This window comes from Podarcis raffonei, chromosome 18 (assembly GCF_027172205.1).
Source record: "Podarcis raffonei isolate rPodRaf1 chromosome 18, rPodRaf1.pri, whole genome shotgun sequence".
Classification (NCBI taxonomy): Eukaryota; Metazoa; Chordata; class Lepidosauria; order Squamata; family Lacertidae; genus Podarcis; species Podarcis raffonei.
In genome coordinates, this window is record NC_070619.1 from 400,673 (window position 1) to 418,344 (window position 17,672).

At 52.9% G+C, this 17,672-nt stretch overlaps 1 protein-coding gene across 1 annotated transcript; it reads left to right on the plus strand.

The window, feature by feature from the left end:
• The first annotated feature begins 5,002 nt into the window (after window positions 1–5,002).
• Window positions 5,003–11,217, plus strand: LOC128405843 (keratin-associated protein 9-1-like). Its single transcript, XM_053372841.1, has 2 exons — window positions 5,003–5,031; window positions 10,455–11,217. The coding sequence occupies exons 1-2, from the start codon at window positions 5,003–5,005 to the stop codon at window positions 11,215–11,217; spliced, it is 792 nt and encodes a 263-aa protein (XP_053228816.1).
• Window positions 11,218–17,672: the final 6,455 nt, after the last annotated feature.

Below are 17,672 nucleotides of genomic sequence, written 5' to 3' on the forward strand. Positions count from 1 at the left end.
CCAGAGCAGAATACAGTGGCACTATTACTTCCCTTGATCTAGATGCTATACTCCTATTGATGCAGCCCAGAATTGCATTGGCTTTTTTAGCTGCCACATCACACTGTTGGCTCATGTCAAGTTTGTGGTCAACCAAGACTCCTAGATCCTTTTCACATGTACTGCTCTCAAGCCAGGTGTCACCCATCTTGTATTTGTGCCTCTCATTTTTTTTGCTCAAGTGCAATACTTTACATTTCTCCCTGTTAAAGTTCATCTTGTTTGTTTTGGCCCAGTTCTCTAATCTGTCAAGGTCGTTTTGAAGTGTGTTCCTGTCCTCTGGGGTGTTAGCCACCCCTCCCAGTTTGGTGTCATCTGCAAATTTGATCAGGATGCTCTTGAGTCCATCATCCAAGTCGTTGATAAAGATGTTGAATAAATAAAGATGTTTAATTTTTCAAAGCTCTGTGGTTTCAACCTATCTCCCTCTTGTTCCAGAATTTCCCAATATTTCGGCCATTTGACTTCCATATTGAGCTTTTTCTGAGCTTTCACTTCCATTGGAGATAGCCACCTTGGGGTTTTATTTTCAAGCAAATCCTTATACCTTATCCAAACATTAAACAAAGATTTCCTAACAATGTGATTTTTAAATGCTTTATGTGCTTTGACCTTATCGTACCACAAATATGCATGCCATCCAAATACATTGTTAAAACCTTCTAAGTCCAACACATCAGTATTTTCAAGAATCAGCCATTCTCTCAGCCAGCAAAGAGCGGCTGATCTACCTCTTGTTCCTATACTGCTGCCACAGCCGCAGATGCCAAGACCGTCTGTGTCCCTACCACCTGTGCCTATACTGCTGCCACCTGTGCCTCTACTGCCTGTGCTGTTTCTACTGCCACATATGCCTCTTCTGCCTGTGCTGCTGCCACTACCACCTGTGCCTCTGCCAGTGCCATTTGTGCTTCAACCGCCTGTGCCCGTACCACCTTTGCCTCTACTGCCTGTGCCGCTGCCGCTGGTGCCTCTTTCGCCTGTGCCTATGCCGCTGCCTCTTGTTCCTATCCTGCTGCTACAGGCGCTGATGCCATGACCGTCTGTGTCCCTACCACCTGTGCCTGTACTGCTGCCACCTGTGCCTCTACTGCCTGTGCCGCTTCCACTGCCACCTGTGCCTCTACAACCTGTGCCACTGCCACTGCTGCCTGTACCTCTACAGCTTATGCCTCTGCCACTGCCGCTGATGCCTCCACGGCCTGTGCCTCTACCAAATGCCTCCACTGCCTGTGCCTGTACCGCCTGTGCCGCTGCTGCCTATACCTCTTCCGCCTGAGCTGCTGCCATTGCTGCCAGTGCCTCTGCTGCCTATGCCTCTGCTACTGCCGTTTGTGCCTCTGCCACCTTTGCCTCTTCAGCCTGTTTCCATGCCGCTGCCGCTGATGCCTCTACCCAAAGTGCCTATACTGCTGCCACAGCTGCTGATACCTCAACCGCCTGTGATTCTACCGCCTGTGCCGCTGCCCCTGCCTCTTGTATTTCCCCTGGCTGTGACTTTACCACTGGTAGCTCTGCCTCTGCAACTGATGCCTCCACTGCTTGTGCCTCTGTGCCTGTGTCCATGCAGCTGCCACCTGTGCTGCTGTCACCTGTGCCGCTTCCACTGCCGCCTGTACCTCTACCGCATATGCCTCTGCCACTGCCGTTGATGCCTCCACTGCCTGTGCCTCTACCACTGCCTTTGTGCTTCCACCGCCTGTGCCTCTGTCACCTGTGCCTCCATTGCCTGTGCCTGTACTGCTGCCGCCTGTGCCTCTATCACCTGTGCCACTGCCACCTATGCTTCTTCAATCTGAGCTACTGCCACTGCCGCCTGTACCTCTATCGCCTATGCCTCTGCCAGTGCTGCAGATGCCTCCACTACCTGTGCCTCTACTGCCTGTGCCGCGGCTGCCTATGCCTCTTCCACCTGTGCTGCTGCCACTGCCGGCCGTGCCTCTACCGCCTGTGCCGCTGCCGCCTATGCCTCTTTGCCTGTGCTCCTGAAACTGCCGCCTGTGCCTCTGCTACTGCTGTTTGTGCTTCCACTGCCTGTGCCGCTACCACTGGTACCTATACCGCCTGTGACTAAGCCTATGCTGCTGCCTCTTCCGCCTGTGCCTATGCCGCTGCTGCTGATGCCTCTACCTCTTGTACCTATCCTGCTGCTACAGCCACTGATGCCTTGACCGTCTGTGCCTCTACCACCTATGCCTCTACCACCTGTGCCTCTGCCGCCTATACCCCTGCCGCCTGAACTGCTGCCACTGCTGCCTGTGCCTCTGCCGCCTATGCCTCTGCTACTGCCGTTTGTGCCTCTACCACCTATGCCTCTACCACCTGTGCCTCTACCACCTATGCCTCTACCACCTGTGCCTCTGCCGCCTATACCCCTGCCGCCTGAACTGCTGCCACTGCTGCCTGTGCCTCTGCCGCCTATGCCTCTGCTACTGCCGTTTGTGCCTCTACCACCTGTGCCTCTTCTGCCTGTTCCCATGCCGCTACCATTGCCGCTGATGCCTTTACTTAAAGTGCCTATACTGCTGCCACAGCTGCTGATACCTTGACCGCCTGTGCCTCTACCGCCTGTGCCACTGCCCCTGTACCGCCTGTGCCTCTGCCGTATTTCCGCTGCCTGCGCCTTTACCACCTGTGCCTGTGCCTGTGCCGCTGATGCCTGCACCACTTGTGCCTTTACTGCCTGTGCCCATGCTGCTGCCACCTGTGCTGCTGCCGCCTGTGCCGCTTCCACTGATGCCTGTACCTCTACCGCCTCTGCCTCTGCCTCTGCCACTGCCATTGATGCCTCCACTACCTCTGCCTCTATGAAATGCCTCCATTGCCTATGCCTCTTCCGCCTGAGTTGCCGCCAATGCCACCTGTACCACTACTGCTAAGCCTCTGCCACTGCCGTTGATGCCACCACCGCCTGTGCCTCTACCACCTGTGCCTCTACAGCCTGTGCCGCTTCCACTGACGGCAGTACCTCTACCGCCGATGCCTCTGCCAGAGCCGCTGATGCCTCCACTGCCTGTGCCTCTGCTGCCTCTGCCTCTGCTGCTTGTGCTTCCACCACCTGTGCCTCTGCCACTTATGCCTCTACCGCCTGTGCCTCTACGGCCTGTGCTGTTGCCGCTTGTGCCGCTGCCGCTTGTGCTTCCACCGCCTGTGCTTCTACTGCCTGTACTGCTGCCCACCTGTTTATCTACTGCCTCTGCATCTGCCTCTCCCGCCTCTGCCACTGCCGCTGATGCTTCCACCGCCTGTGCCTCTACTGCCTGTACCGCTGCTGCTGCCATCTTTGCATCTACCGCCTGTGCATCTACCGCCTCTCCCACCTTCGCCTCTCCCACCGATGCTGCTGCTTCTTGTGCTTCCAGCGCCTGTGCCTCTACTGCGTTTACCACTGCCACTGCCACTTGTGTATCTACCGCCTGTGCATCTGCCTCTCCCGCCTGTGCCTCTGCCACTGCCACTGATGCATCCACCGCCTGTACCTCTACCAAATGCCTCCACTGCCTGTGCCGCTGCCGCTTGTGCCGCTGCCGCCTATGTCTCTTCTGTCTGAGCTGCTGCCACTGCCACCTATGCCTCTGCCGCCTCTGCCTCTGCCACTGCCTCTTGTGCTTCCACCACCTGTACCTCTAGTACCTGTGCCTGTACCGCCTGTGCCGCTGCCGCTGGTACCTCTACCGCCTGTGCCTAAGCCTATGCCACTGCTGCTGATGCCTCTACCTCCTGTACCTATACTGCTACCACAGCTGCTGATGCCTCCACCGCCTGTTCCTCTACACCTGCTGCTGATGCCTTGACCACCTGTGCCTATGCCACTGATGCCTCTACTGCCTAAGCTTATTCAGCAGCTGCTGGTGCCTCTACTGATAGTACTTATACTGCTGCTGCTACTGCCGCTGATGCCTCTATGGCCTGTGCCTGTACTGCTCCCACTGCCGCTGGTGTCTCTACCCCCTATGCCTATGTCTATGCCGCTGCCACTGGTTCCTCTACCACTTGTGGCTATGCTGCGTGTTCCTTTTATGCCTGTGCCTATGCCAATGCCTATGCTGCTGCTGCCGCTGATGCCTCTACCACCTGTTCCTATGCCGCTGATGCCTCTACTGCCTAAGCCTATGCAGCAGCTGCTGGTGCCTCTACTAACAGTGCTTATACCGCTGCTACTACCGCTGAGGCCTCTACTGCCTGTGCATATGCCGCTACTGCTGCCGCTGGTGCCTTTACTGCCTGTACCTATATTGCTGCCTCTGCTGCTGGTACCTCTACCGCCTGTAACTAAGCCTATGCCGCTGCCGCTGATGCCTCTACTTGCTGTGCCTATACTGTTGCCAGAGCCGCTGTTGCCTCGACTGCCTGTGCCTCTACCGCCTGTGCCGCTGCCACCTGTTCCTCTGGCATTGCCACTTGTACCTCTGCCACTGAAGCTAATGCTTCTACTGCCTGTGCCTCTACTGCCTGAGACTCCACTGCCTGTGCCGCTGCCGCTTGTATCTCTACCGCCTCTGCCTCTGCCACTGCTGTTGATGCCTCCACCGCCTGTGCCTCTACCAAATGCCTCCACCGCCTGCGCCTCTATCACTTGTGCCGCTGCCGCCTATGCCTCTACCGCCTGTGCCGCTGCCGCCACTGCCTCTTCTGCCTGAGCTGCTGCAACTGCTACCTGTGCCTCTGCCGTTTATGCTTCCACCGCCTATGCCTCTACTGCCAGTGCCTCTGCCGCTTATGTCTCTGCTGCTGCCGCTTGTGCTTCCACCACCTGTTCCTCCACCACCTGTGCCTCTACCACTTGTGCCGCCGCCTCCACTGCCTGTGCCTCTACCACCCGTGCTACTGCCTGTGCCGCTTCCTCTGCCGCCTGTACCTCTACCGCCTATGCCTCTACTGCCTGTGCCCATACTACTGCCGCTGCTGTTGATGCCTCTATTGCCTGTGCCTATACTGTTACCACAGTACATGCCTCGACCGTATGTACCTCAACCGCCTGTGCCGCTGTCAGTACCGTTGATGCCTCCACTGCCTGTGCCTCCAGAGCCTGTGCCACTGCCGCTGCCGCTTGTGCTTCCACTGCCTGTGCCTCTACCACATGTGCCTCTAGCGCCTGTGCCTCTAGCGCCTCTGCCACTGCCACTGATGCCTCCACCACCTGTGCCTATGCACCCACTGATTTCTCGACCGCCTGTGCCTTTACCACCGATGCCGATTCCGCTTGTGGTTCCACCGCCTGTACCTCTACTGCTTGTACCGCTGCCACTTCCGCCTGTGCCTCTACAGCACCTTTGCTGCTGCCACTGCCGCTGATGCCTCTGCCACCTGTGCCTATGCCTCTACTGCTGGTGCCTTTTATGCCTGTGCCTATGCTGCTGCCGCTGCTGCTGGTGCCTCTACAGCTTGTGCCTCTGCCACTGATGCTGATGCCTCTATTGCCTCTGCCTCTACTGCCTTTGCCGCTGCCACTACCGCTTGTGCTTCCTGTTGAATGGTCTCTTTAAATTTGAAGATTCATTATTGTTCCACAAGATGTGTCTTTCTTTAAGAGCAAATAACCTGACCTAGTTTTACAGCTGTGAGGCAGGTACTGTTAAGTTGTGGTGATTAAGCAGTTGGGTATAGTATATAAAGAGCAGCACGGGGACTTCCGGGTTGGTGCCATCGGCAAATGGCGGAGCTCCTCTGATCTCCAGAGGAACTAGCTCCGTGAGATCGGGTCCCGCGCTGCGGCGAAAGCGGGGACCCTCCAAAAATCACAGGCGGGTGAAGCCTGTTGTCAGCGCTGCCCGAGGTCCCAGCTCACATAAGACCAACGCTGCTTCGTTGTTTAGTATAAAAGTCTTTATTGAAGTTCAGTTCACTTCCACAGCCGCAGCATGCAACACTACGTCTCAAACTTTATTTATTTTTTTTATAATAATTTTTTATTACAGATTTTTATAACAACACAAACATATAACAAATACATAAACAAACAAAAAACACAATCAAAACAAAAAACATGTACCATTTCATATCTTAGTTTCTTACACCTTTCTTCCCCGACTTCCTCATGCCTCCCTTCTCTGTATTCCAAGTTCTTATCAATTACTCAGCAAATCTTCCCTTATTTTAATAAAAATTCAAGCTAATCTTCCTTATTCTCCTTGTCTTAACCATTACTAATAGTAACCATTTACTTTCCAATCCAACATCATTCTAACTCTCATTAATTTTGTAGTATTTCTTTAAATAGTCTCAAACTTTAGACCGCTGAAGCTCCGTCTGAATCTCCTCCCCCCGACACCAGTTTAAGACTCTAGCCTTGCTCCACCTCTTCCTCTGTTCCTTCCTCCTCTGGGTCCGCTTGCCCGTCGGGGTCTCGCCCTTCCTAGACTCTTCTGACGCTGAGTCCCCTGACTCTTCCCCCTCCCTCCTTCGGGCTTTAGGACCTGGCTCCCAATCCGGGTTTTCTGCTGTCCCGCGCGCCTGCACATTTGAACTTGGCGCGCGCGCCCAGCCTCCCACTTTCCTTCTGACCATTTCACTGCTGTCACTGCTCCCTCCTTTGGGGAGGCTAGCTGGACCTGACCTCCCCTCCGTTTCCCCACTTTCCGATGGGGGCGTGGTCAGCCCTGACTCATCTTCTCTCCCCGCTGGAGGAGAGGCTGGCCCTGACACATGTGACTCTTCCCCCCCACTGCGCTCTGGTGGGGGAGCTGGTCCTGATCCTCCACTGCTGCCTTGGGAGTCCCCGCTGGCCCCTTGCTTCTGGTGTGTCCCCCCTGGGACCCCCCTTGCCCTTACCATCGGCGCCCCCTTCTGGGAATCTTCTGATTCGCTGGAGAAGCTCATGGAATCTCTCGGGTCACTGTCATACTCCCCTACGCTCCCCTCGGATTCCTCTCCTTCGCTCTCTATTTGCTCTCTCCCCTGTGCTTCTGCTCCTGAGCCCCTGACATCCATCCTCCCCTCGAAGCCCCCCCTTCCCCCTCCCCCTCTTCGGGTGTGGGTTTCGGGTGCTCCCGTGCTGTGGGTGTGAGTGCGGGATGCCGTTCTCTCCCCCTGGTGTGCAACCGGCCAGCAGGATCAGGCCCGCCCGCAATGGGCTCGTCGACGTCGGTTTCCTCTGCTTCCATTTCTCTGCTGTCGTGCTCGAATCCAGGATCCTCCCCCAACACGTCCATGTCCTCCCCTCCTCCTGGACCCTCGGGTGAGGCTGTGTGTAAGGGCCCCCTCAGCAGTTCCCTGCTCCACCCCACCTCTGGTTGAGTGTCCCACCAATAGGAGCGGCCTGTGACAAACCCCGAGAGTGACCCCTCCGGGGAGCTCGTTTCTGGCGTCGGCTCCTCCGCTGATGAGAAACCCTGGAACGTGCTGGCTGACAGTGTGGGTGTGAAAAGCCAGTCGTCGAAATACTCCGCCGGCATGGGTCTGTGTGGGAAGATTGAATGGAATTCGTCTTTGAGGTAGTGCTCCTCCACGGCATAGCACGGTACCCACTCGTTGGCACTGGCCGGGGTACCTTCCCTGGTGAGGAGATATTCAACTCCCTCTTCCCCCCATCTCGAGTCCAAAATCTCCGTGACCTCGTTGAGTGGCATCGCCCTCTGTGACCCCTCCCCTGTTGGCGATGTGCTACGTGGGGCTGGTGTGTCCCCTGGCGCCTGAAACCTGTGGGGTGCCTTGTAGGGTGTGAGCACTGACCTATGAAAGACTGGGTGCATTCTGGAGCCCTCCGGGAGTGTCAACCGGAAGGCCACTGGATTGATTTGTGCCGCGACCTGGTAAGGTCCCAGCTGCTTGTGCCCGAGCTTCTTCTTAGCTAACGTTCTGGCCGGCACTGCCTGGGCTGCTAACCAGACCCAGTCCCCTACCTGTATGTCTTCCCCAACCCTCCTGTGCCTGTCTGCCTGCATCTTGTAGGCGTGTTTCGCGAGTTCCAAGTGCCTTCGGAGTTGCTCGTGGACCTCCTGTAACTCTGCTGCTAAGTGCTCTGCCCCCCGTGGCTCCCCCTCCCCCTTCGTGTCTAACCCCGGGAAGGTTCTGGGGTGGCGCCCATTGTTGGCGAAGAACGGTGTCACCCCTGTAGACCCGTGCTTCGTGTTGTTGTAGGCAAACTCGGCCAGCGGTAGGTAGTCCACCCAGGTCGAGGGCTGTTGATTCGCGTAGCATCGTAGGTACTGCTGCATGATGGCGTTGACCCTCTCCGCTTGTCCGTTGGTCTGCGGGTGTCGTGTCGTGTCATGGAATCTCTCGGGTCACTGTCATACTCCCCTACGCTCCCCTCGGATTCCTCTCCTTCGCTCTCTATTTGCTCTCTCCCCTGTGCTTCTGCTCCTGAGCCCCTGACACCTGTGAACTTGGGGTTCGGCGGGCACCATTTGCGCCCCCCCTACTCGCGGGGAGACCTCGATTTTTCGGGTCTCCGGAGCGAGAGAGGGCGAGCGGCGCGGTGCTGCGAACAGACTGCTTCTTTCACGGAGTGAAGCCGCACAGCCGTTGCCGGAGAGCGCTGACTTTTTCCTATGGACAATTCGATCCTAAAAGCAACTACCCGTGAGTAAGAACAAATCAGAAGATTTTAAAAGAAAAAAGGGTCAAAAAGGACTTTAATTCTAATTAGAGGATATTAAAAAGGAAATAATTAATTTGGCAGCTACGCGGGGAGGCTCAAATAGGAAGTCCGCCTTCCTGCTTTTGTATATAGACCGAAACAAAGACCCTACAATCTAAAATCCTGAAAGGTTTTGTTAAAAGTTTTAATGTTCATCGTTTAAAATGCAACCCCCCCCCCTTTTTGAAGAAGTAGGGGGAAAACTTTGAATTCAACAAGCTATATGAAATTAAAAGACCTCGGCTCTGAGCCTGGGAACGGGCTGCCTTTGACATTTGGAGAATTATATTAAAAGACTTTTTGACAGAATGGACTTGACAGTTAGTAAAAATACAAAGTTTCTTCTGTCCCCTTCTGTTTTTCAAGATGGAGAAAAGTAACTTAATTTGATACAAATGGAAACTGTGTCCCTCTAGTGGGAGATCTAGGATACTATTGCAGGAGTGTGTGCCAGCTGGAAAGATAATGTTCCTGAGAAACTAGAGACTGACCTTGAAATACCGAAAATGTTGCTTACTGAAGAAATTGTGAACTTATTGTTTAAGATAAATAATACGCTGGAGGAACTACATAAGAAGTTCAATGACAGGAATTTAAAAACTGACAAATGTGAACAGGAAATTACTGAGCATAGACAAGAAATGAGCACTAATGTTAACTTGTCACAGGAACCTGCTTTGGCAGCAGCTGTTGCTACAGAACCCAAAACAACACAAGTGGGAATCTTAGTCCCACAGAAACAAACTGAGCTCAAACCCACAATTGAGACTGAGTTCAAACCCACAACCCAAACTGAGGACTACAAATTGAGGATGCTTAAGACTGAATTTGAGGAAAGTCGGATTTTGAAAACTGGATTTTGGCCTGGAGTGAAGATGGAAAGTTGGCAAGATTTTATTACACAGGGACTTACAGGCTGTTGGTATTTGGAGGGAGTGGAAGGTCTGGGGGCTCTTGAACTTGGAGACAATTTGAAATATGACTTTAGTTTTAGCCATGGAAATTTGGCTGGAGTGCTCAGAAGACACGACTGTAACATCAGGATGGAATTTTCCTGGGATCTGTTATTTGACATTAAGGACTATGAAGAAAACCTGCAGAAGGGGCCTGGAGGGGACTTAAGAGCTTCGGACATTAGATTTTCAGATTGAAGGAATATAGGGAACTGACGGATAGGACTGGCAGTGTCTGATACCAGGGGGGGAGCTGAGGGAAGAAGATTGGAAATTTAAAGTTCTTATTAAAGTATATATTAAGTTTAAGGTATATATGAAACTAACAAAAAAATTATTTTGAGGGATAGAGAAACGGAGGACTGACACTTCATGGATTTAGCAGAAATGTTATAAAGTTAAGTACTTATAAGTTTTAATTTCAAGGTTAAAATAAGGTTAAGAAAATTATGTTATGTATAATTGAGATTTAAGAGAAAGAAAGAGGGAAAGAATTCGTTGAAATTAGCTAAATAGAAGTGGAATACAAGGAGGGAGGTGAGAGGAAGTCAAGGAAATAAGTGAAAGAAAGAAAGATTGTGTTTTGAAATGTTTTTTCTCTTTTTTCATTCTTTTTGTATTGTGTTGATGGTTTGTTTGTTTTTTGTTGTGTTTTTTTGTTTTTGTTGTTAAAATGCAATAAATATTATTTAAAAAAAAAAGTATATAAAGAGCAGCACGTAGCTCTCTCAGTACCCTGGTGGTTGGGTTGGTGGTTGGGCCATGCTTATTGATATATTATAATTAATGTAAAAGGAGTTTCTGTTTTTGTTATTGAAACCTAGCAAAAGTTATTCTTGCGTTCCTTGTAATGTGTAGTCTCCCCAGCACGCCTTCTGCAGCGCAACTAATCTGCAAATAGCCAGAACTTACACCCCCTGTGCCTCTACCTCCTGTGCTGCTGCTACTGCCACTGATTCCTCTACCGCCTGTTCCTCTACTGCTGCTGCTGCTACTGGTGCCTCTACCACCTGTTCCTATGCCGCTACCGCTGGTGCCTTTTATGCCTGTGCCTCTACCGCCTGTGCCGCTGCTGCCTATGCCTCTACCACCTCTGCCTCTGCCACTGATGCCTCCACCACCTGTGCCTCTACTGCCTGTTCCACTGCTGCCGCCGGTGCCACTAGCACTGCTGCCTCTGTCTCTACTTCCTGTGCCTCTGCCCCTACCGACTGTGCCTCTGCTGTCTGTGCTACTTCCTCTACCATCTGTGCTGCTGTCACCTGTGCCTGTGCCACTGCGACTGATGCCTCCACCACCTATACTTCTAACGTCTGTACCTCTGCCACCTGTGCCTCTACCACCTGCACCTCTGCCACTTCCACCTCTGTGTGTGCCATCGCCGCTGATGCCTCTGCAGTCTGTGCCTCTGCCACTGCTGCTGATGACTTCATCGCCTGTCCATCTACCACCTGTGCCACTGCCACTGCCTTCTGTGCCTTTACAGCCTGTGTCGCTTCTACTTCTGCCTGTAACTCCACCACCTGTGCCTCTACCACCTATGCCGCTGCCACCTGTGCCTCTTTCACCTGTGCCTCCACCGCCTGTGCCTCTACCTACCGCCTATGCCTATTCTGCTGCTGGTGGTGCCTCTACCGCCTGTAGCTATACTGCTGCCATGGCCACTGTTGCCTCGACCGCCTATTTCTATGCCACTGGCACTGCCACTGCCACTGGTGCCTCTACTGCCTTTGCCTATGTTCCTGCCGCTGGTGCCCCTAGCGCCTATGCCTCTGGTGCCTTTACCGCCTGTACCTATACTGCTGCCTCTTTTGCTCGTACCTCTACTGCCTGTGCCTAAGCCTATGCAGCAGCTGCTGGTGACTCCACCACCTGTGCCTATGCCGCTGCCATTGCCACTGGTGCCTCTACTGTCTGTGCCTCTGCCACTGCCACCTGTACCTCTACCATTGCCACTGATGCCTTTACCACCTGTGCCTCCACCATCTCTGCCGCTTTTGCCTCTATCAACTGTCCTGCTGCCTCCACCGCATGTGCCGCTGCCGCCTATGCCTCTACCATGTATGCCTCTGCCACAGCTGCTGATGCCTCCATCGCCTGTGCCTCTACTGCCTGTGCCACTACCGCCTGTGCCGCCTGTGTCACTGTAGTAGATGAAGCTGGGTGCAGGGCAGGGAGTCGGGTGAAGTCAGGGACAAGCATGCAAGCAGGGAGCCAGGGCGGGTCAGGAGGTCAGGCAAGTAAGCAGGACAGGGTTCAGGCAGGAAGTAGCAACCAACAATGTTGCTCCCGCAACTTGGGACTGGCCGGCTTTTATCTGCCCCAAGGCTTAGGGCAGCCCCAATCCTCTGGTGACTCGCCTCTCCTGGCCCGGAGGTGAGCACTCCTCCTGCGGGAAGTTAGTTCCCTCCACCTCTCTGCCCTGAGCCTCTGCAGCTCAGGAGAGGCTGGAGGGTTACCGGACCCAGAGGCAACCTCAGCTTCCTCTGACGGGGCTGAGAGTGGAGCACTTGCAGGCAATGGGTCCTCCATCACCTCAGGAGCCAGAGCAGACTCAGCTGGTGCCTGCACCTGAGGATCCAGCACAGGTGAGGACCCTTCAGACTCATGCCCCAGCCCTGGCTCAGCTGGTTCTGGAGGCAGGGACTCCTGTGCAGGCTGGGATCCCTCAAGTTCAGCATCCAAGTCTGAATCCCAGGCCATCACACCACCCTTGCCTCTACTGTCTGTGCTGCTGCTGCCTGTGCCGCTACCACTGCTGCCTCTGCCTCAACCGACTGTGCCTCTGCCCCTAGCAACTGTGCCTCTACAGCCTGTGCCGCTGTGCTTCTATTGCCTGTGCCTCTGCCACTGCCGCTGATGCCTCCACGGCGTGTGCCTCTACTCCCTGTGCTGCTGCCACTGATGCCTCTATCACCTGTGCCACTGCCACTGCCGCTGATGCCTCCACCCCCTGTGCCTCTACGGCCTGTGTAGCTGCAGCTGCCACCTTTGCATTTACCGCCTCTGCATCTGCCTCTCCTGCCTGTGCCTCTACTGCCTGTGCCGCTATCGCTGCCACCTGTGCCTCTACCACCAATGCCGATGCCGCTCGTGGTTCTACCGCCTGTACCTCTACTGCCTGTATCGCTTCTGCTTCCGCCTGTGCCTCTACCGCCTGTGGTGCTGCTGCTGCCTCTACTGCCTGTGCCTTTAATGCTGCTGCTGCCGCTGATACCTCTACTGCCTATGCCGCTGCCACCTCTACCGCCTGTACCTCTGCCACTGCCACTGGTGACTCCACCGCCTGTGCCTATTCTGCAGCCGCTGCTGCCTCTACTGCCTGTGCCTCTACCACCTATGCCACTGCCGCTTGTGCCTATACTGCCTGTGCCTCTGGCACTGCCGCCTGTACCTTTACCATTGCTGCGAATGCCTTTACTGCCTGTGCCTTTACCGCCTGTGCCTCTGCTGACTGTGCCTGTACTGTCTGTGCCGCTGCCCCGGCCTCTTCTGCCTCCACCGCCTATGCCACTGCCGCCTGTGCCTCTACCACGTATGCCTCTGCCACAGCTACTGCCTCTACCGCCTGTGCCTGTACCGCTGCCGCCTGTGCCTCTACCACCTGTGCCACTGCCTCTGCCACTGATGCCTCCATCGCCTGTGCCTCTACTGCCTGTGCCACTGCCGCCTGTGCCGCCTGTCTCTCCCCTCACAGTTCTTCCTCCAGGAACTTATGAGGACTCCTAGGGCCGGAGGGTGAGGCAAGGCAGGTGGAAGGAGGCCTTGCCTGATGGAGTCTCTCCCCTTCACTGATGCCTCCACTGCCTGTGCCTCTACTGCCTGTGCCGCTGCCACTGTGCCTCTGCCACCCCTGCCGCTACCAATGCCTCCTCTGCCTCCTGTGCCTCTACCCCGTCCCTCTACCACCTTTGCCGCTACCGCCTGTGCCTCTATCAACTGTGCCTCTGCTGCCTGTGCTGCTGCTGCCTGTGCCTCTAATGCCTGTGCCGCTACCGCCTGTACCTGTGCCACTGATGCCTCCACCGCCTGTACCTCTAATGCCTGTACCTCTGTGTGTGCTACTGCCACTGATTACTTCATCGCCTGTCCCTCTACCACCTGTGCCGCTGACACTGCCTCCTGTGCCTCTACCGCCTATGCTGCTGCGACCTGTGCCTCTACAGTCTGTGCCTCCACCGCATGTGCCGCTGCCACCTGTGCCTCTACCTAGCCTGTGCCACTTTCACTGCCGCTGATGCCTCTACTGCCAATTCTTATGCCGCCGCCGCCAATACCTCTACTGCCTTTGCCTATGCCGCTGGTGCCTTTACCGCCTGTACCTATACTGTCTTTGCCGCCTGTGCCTTTGCCACCTGTGCCTATGCCGCTGCCTCTACCTCCTGTGCTTATATTGCTGCCGCTGCCACCTCTACTGCCTTTTCCTATACTGCTGCCGCTACCACTGAAGATATCTAATACAGGAGTCTGTTGCTAGCATGTAATGTGGTTTATCCAGGTACTAAAAGACCTAGATTTGCCCATCCAAATGTATGAAGATAGTCAATCGTGCACTGCATTAGTGAGCTTGGAAATAATGAAATCCGCATCAAAACAAACATGTGTGTACAGAATGGGGTAATCAATCACAAGATAATACCTCGGGTTACAGACGCTTCAGGTTACAGACGCTTCAGATTACAGACTCCGCTAACCCAGAAATAGTACCTCGGGTTAAGAACTTTGCTTCAGGATGAGAACAGAAATTGCGCGGTGGCAGCAGGAGGCCCCATTAGCTAAAGTGGTACCTCAGGTTAAGAACAGTTTCAGGTTAAGAACGGACCTCCAGAACAAATTAAGTTCTTAACCTGAGGTACCATTGTATTGATTTGTTTACCAAGCCGTTGCAAGGAACATGCCATAATGAACTGATGACAAAACTGGGTTTATGCATATAAGAAACAGAAGGGGTGTCATGGCTTAAAATTAGTCATTGCATGCATATTCACCCAAAAAATGCAAAATGAAGTGAAATAAGCCCAAAGCAAAACACATGTTTTACAGGTCAATATGCATAGAAAGAAGATGAATTAGCTTTGTTTGGGCTTATTTAACTCCATTTCGTGTTTTTTAGGTGTGCATGCATATTCACCCCAAAACACAGTAAGCCCAAACAAAGCAAAGCACATGTTTTTTGGGTCAATATGCATAGATCGAGCACAAATAAGCTTTGTTTGTGCTTATTTCACTTTGTTTCGTGTTTTTTGAGTGTGCATGCATATTCACCCCAAAAACGCAAAACGAAGTGAAGTAAGCCCCAAAAAAGCAAAATGTGTTTTTGGGTCAACATGCATAGAAAGAAGACAAATAAGCTTTGTTTGAGCTTATTTCACTTCATTTAGCGTTAACACAAAACAAAGTGAAATAAACCAAAAGAAAGCAAACAAGTGCTTTGAGAGGAACAGCCACTTCGTGTCCCTCTCACCAGGAATGAAATGACCCAAGACATTTTGGCACCTGAGGTGAACCACAAGATGGCGCCTCCCCACCAGGAAACAAGGCAGGAGTGAAGATTTCCATCGGGAAGAAGTGGGAGAATCAAATCACCCTCATCTTTTGGTTGAAGGGGGACTCAAGGGCCTCATCTTTTGTAGGTAAGGGGTCCACTCTGAATCATGCGAGACGGGTGCAGACCCCTGAAGACCCTAGAGAGCAGCTCCTGCCATTTCCTCCATAAGGGGGGGAGGACACCAGCAGCACCTTTTTCCCCAAGAGGCTGCATGGGGGACAGAGGGTGCTGCGGTGGAGGAGGAAAGTTCAGCCTCCATGGAGCGCACTGCAGCTGTCACTTTTATTGTGGCGGCAGCAGCGGGTGATGGAGCAGAATTTTCAACCTTTTGCTCTCTTGGCAAACTGTATTCTTTCTGTGGCATCAATGTCAGGAGTCCCGCTTCCCAGCTTGATCACACAGTTGGCGTAGGTGATTAAAAAGGAGGATTTATTACCAAAACGAACAGCTATCTCCAGATGCTCCAACGAAGCATCTTGCACCATCAGTCTCCTGAATTTGAGGTGTCAACAATTTTGGTCGGCCCTCATGCATTTTTCCTTCATGAAATCCAGCCCTCTTTGGGCACCCCTACTGTAGGCTCTCTGCCGAATGCTTTGCTGGGCAGTCAACTCTAAATGCTCTATCCCCATCCCTAACCCCAACCTTAAACTTAACCCTAACCCTAGCTCCCTTTCGTTCTAACCCTAACCCAGGGGTCAGCAAGGTTTACCTCGCCTGGGCTGGTTCACTCCAGCGAAGATCCCTCTGTGGGCTGGATTGCGTACGCATGTGAGCGCACACGCACGCCTGCGATTTCCAGCAGACATTTCTGGTGTCTGAACAGACATGATTTTCGCACTGCAGAAGTGAGTACCCATGCTGCGCTGGTTTGCGCAGCATGCGGGGACTCGCTGAGTGGGTGGCTTGGTTCGGGGGCAGCTCGTGGGCCAGTTAAGCCCCGTGGGCCGCTTGTGGCCCGTGGGCCTTACTTACCCCTGCTCTAAACCTACTTCTAGCCCTAGCCCCTTGCCTTTGCCCTAACCCTAAAGCAAACCTTAACCTTAACCATAGCCCTGACCGTAACACTAACACGAACTCAAAACCTCTAAAGCCCTAGCTCCAACCCTATTCCTATCCATAACACTAGCCCTAAACTAACCTTTACCTTGACCCCAACCCTACTGGGCAGCCCTAGCTCCACGTCCAACCAGTGGCGAGCCAGTGTGGTGTAGTGGTTAAGAGCGGTAGTCTCGTAATCTGGTGAACTGGGTTCGCTTCCCCGCTCCTTCACATGCAGCTGCTTGGTGACCTTGGGCTAGTCACACTTCTCTGAAGTCTCTCAGCCTCACAGAGTGCTTGTTGTGGGGGAGGAAGGGAAAGGATATTGTTAGCCGCTCTGAGACTCCTTAGGGTAGTGATAAAGTGGGATATCAAATCCAAACTCTTCTTCTTCCAACCCTAATGAGAGCCCTAACCCTACCTCACCCTACCTCTAGCCCTGGTCCTCACCCTAACTCTAAGCCTAACCCTAAGCCAAAACTATTCAAAGTTTGAAACAAGTTACAATTTCTTCTACTAGTGGCAAAGATGTTGCTGCAGAAATATCATCAATCTGTTAGAGGACTGGGGGAACCCCAAACATTGATTTCTAAGGGACAAGGGGGTTGTGTTTAAATCCTTGTACTGACAGCATAACAGTATTTCTAGTCCTAATCACCTCAATTTCCATACTGCTGGATCATGTGCTCCCCTTGTTGCTGGATCAGGCTGAAGAACAGTGCGCACAGAACCAGTTTGCATGCAATGCTGCTCTGCTGGCCAGGGATATTCCTACAGGCGCATGGTAAACCCTTGCCATTCAAACCCATCCAAGCTGGACAGAAACCTTTCTTGCTCACCACTCCTTTGTGGAGAAATTGGCTTTTGGTACAGCAGTTTGAAGCCACAAAGACATTTGGTGGCTGTGAGTTAGCCCGTCTCTCTGAGGCTCAGCTTCCCTAACATCATAACCTATAATAGTAAAACCTTTGCTTCACAGGAGTTTACCACAATGACACCAGGTAAAAATGCAAAACATTTATTGGAGTGTTTCGTACAAAAGGTTTCCAGTCAAAAAAGGTATATTACAAATCCTTGAAAAAGACAGAATTTGGCATGCATATCCATAATAAAGCAAAACAAATTTGAAATGCTAACGTCTAGATCAGTTTCCTCCAAAGGATGGGCAATGCCAACGCCATCTCTTCCGCAGCATGCACTCCGAGTCCTTCCTGCCACCATGCAGAACAGCTGCTTCATGAACAAAACCTGCAAGTCAGAAATTCACTCTACAAAAATAAAAGTTATAATAAGGAAATCCTTTCTGAATGAAGAGAGGCAAAGTTTGCAACACTTCTTTAGAGATTCAAATAGCTTATTGCTCGCCCACAGAGCAGTCTGCCCAAGACACCAGGAAGCGGAAACATGCTCAGTCATCCCACTGCTATGGTGAGAAGCAAAGACTCACCCCCATCCCCCAGCAAGCAACCCAGAGGTTTTCCACATCTTTTTAAGGGTTTGCTTTCTAGAC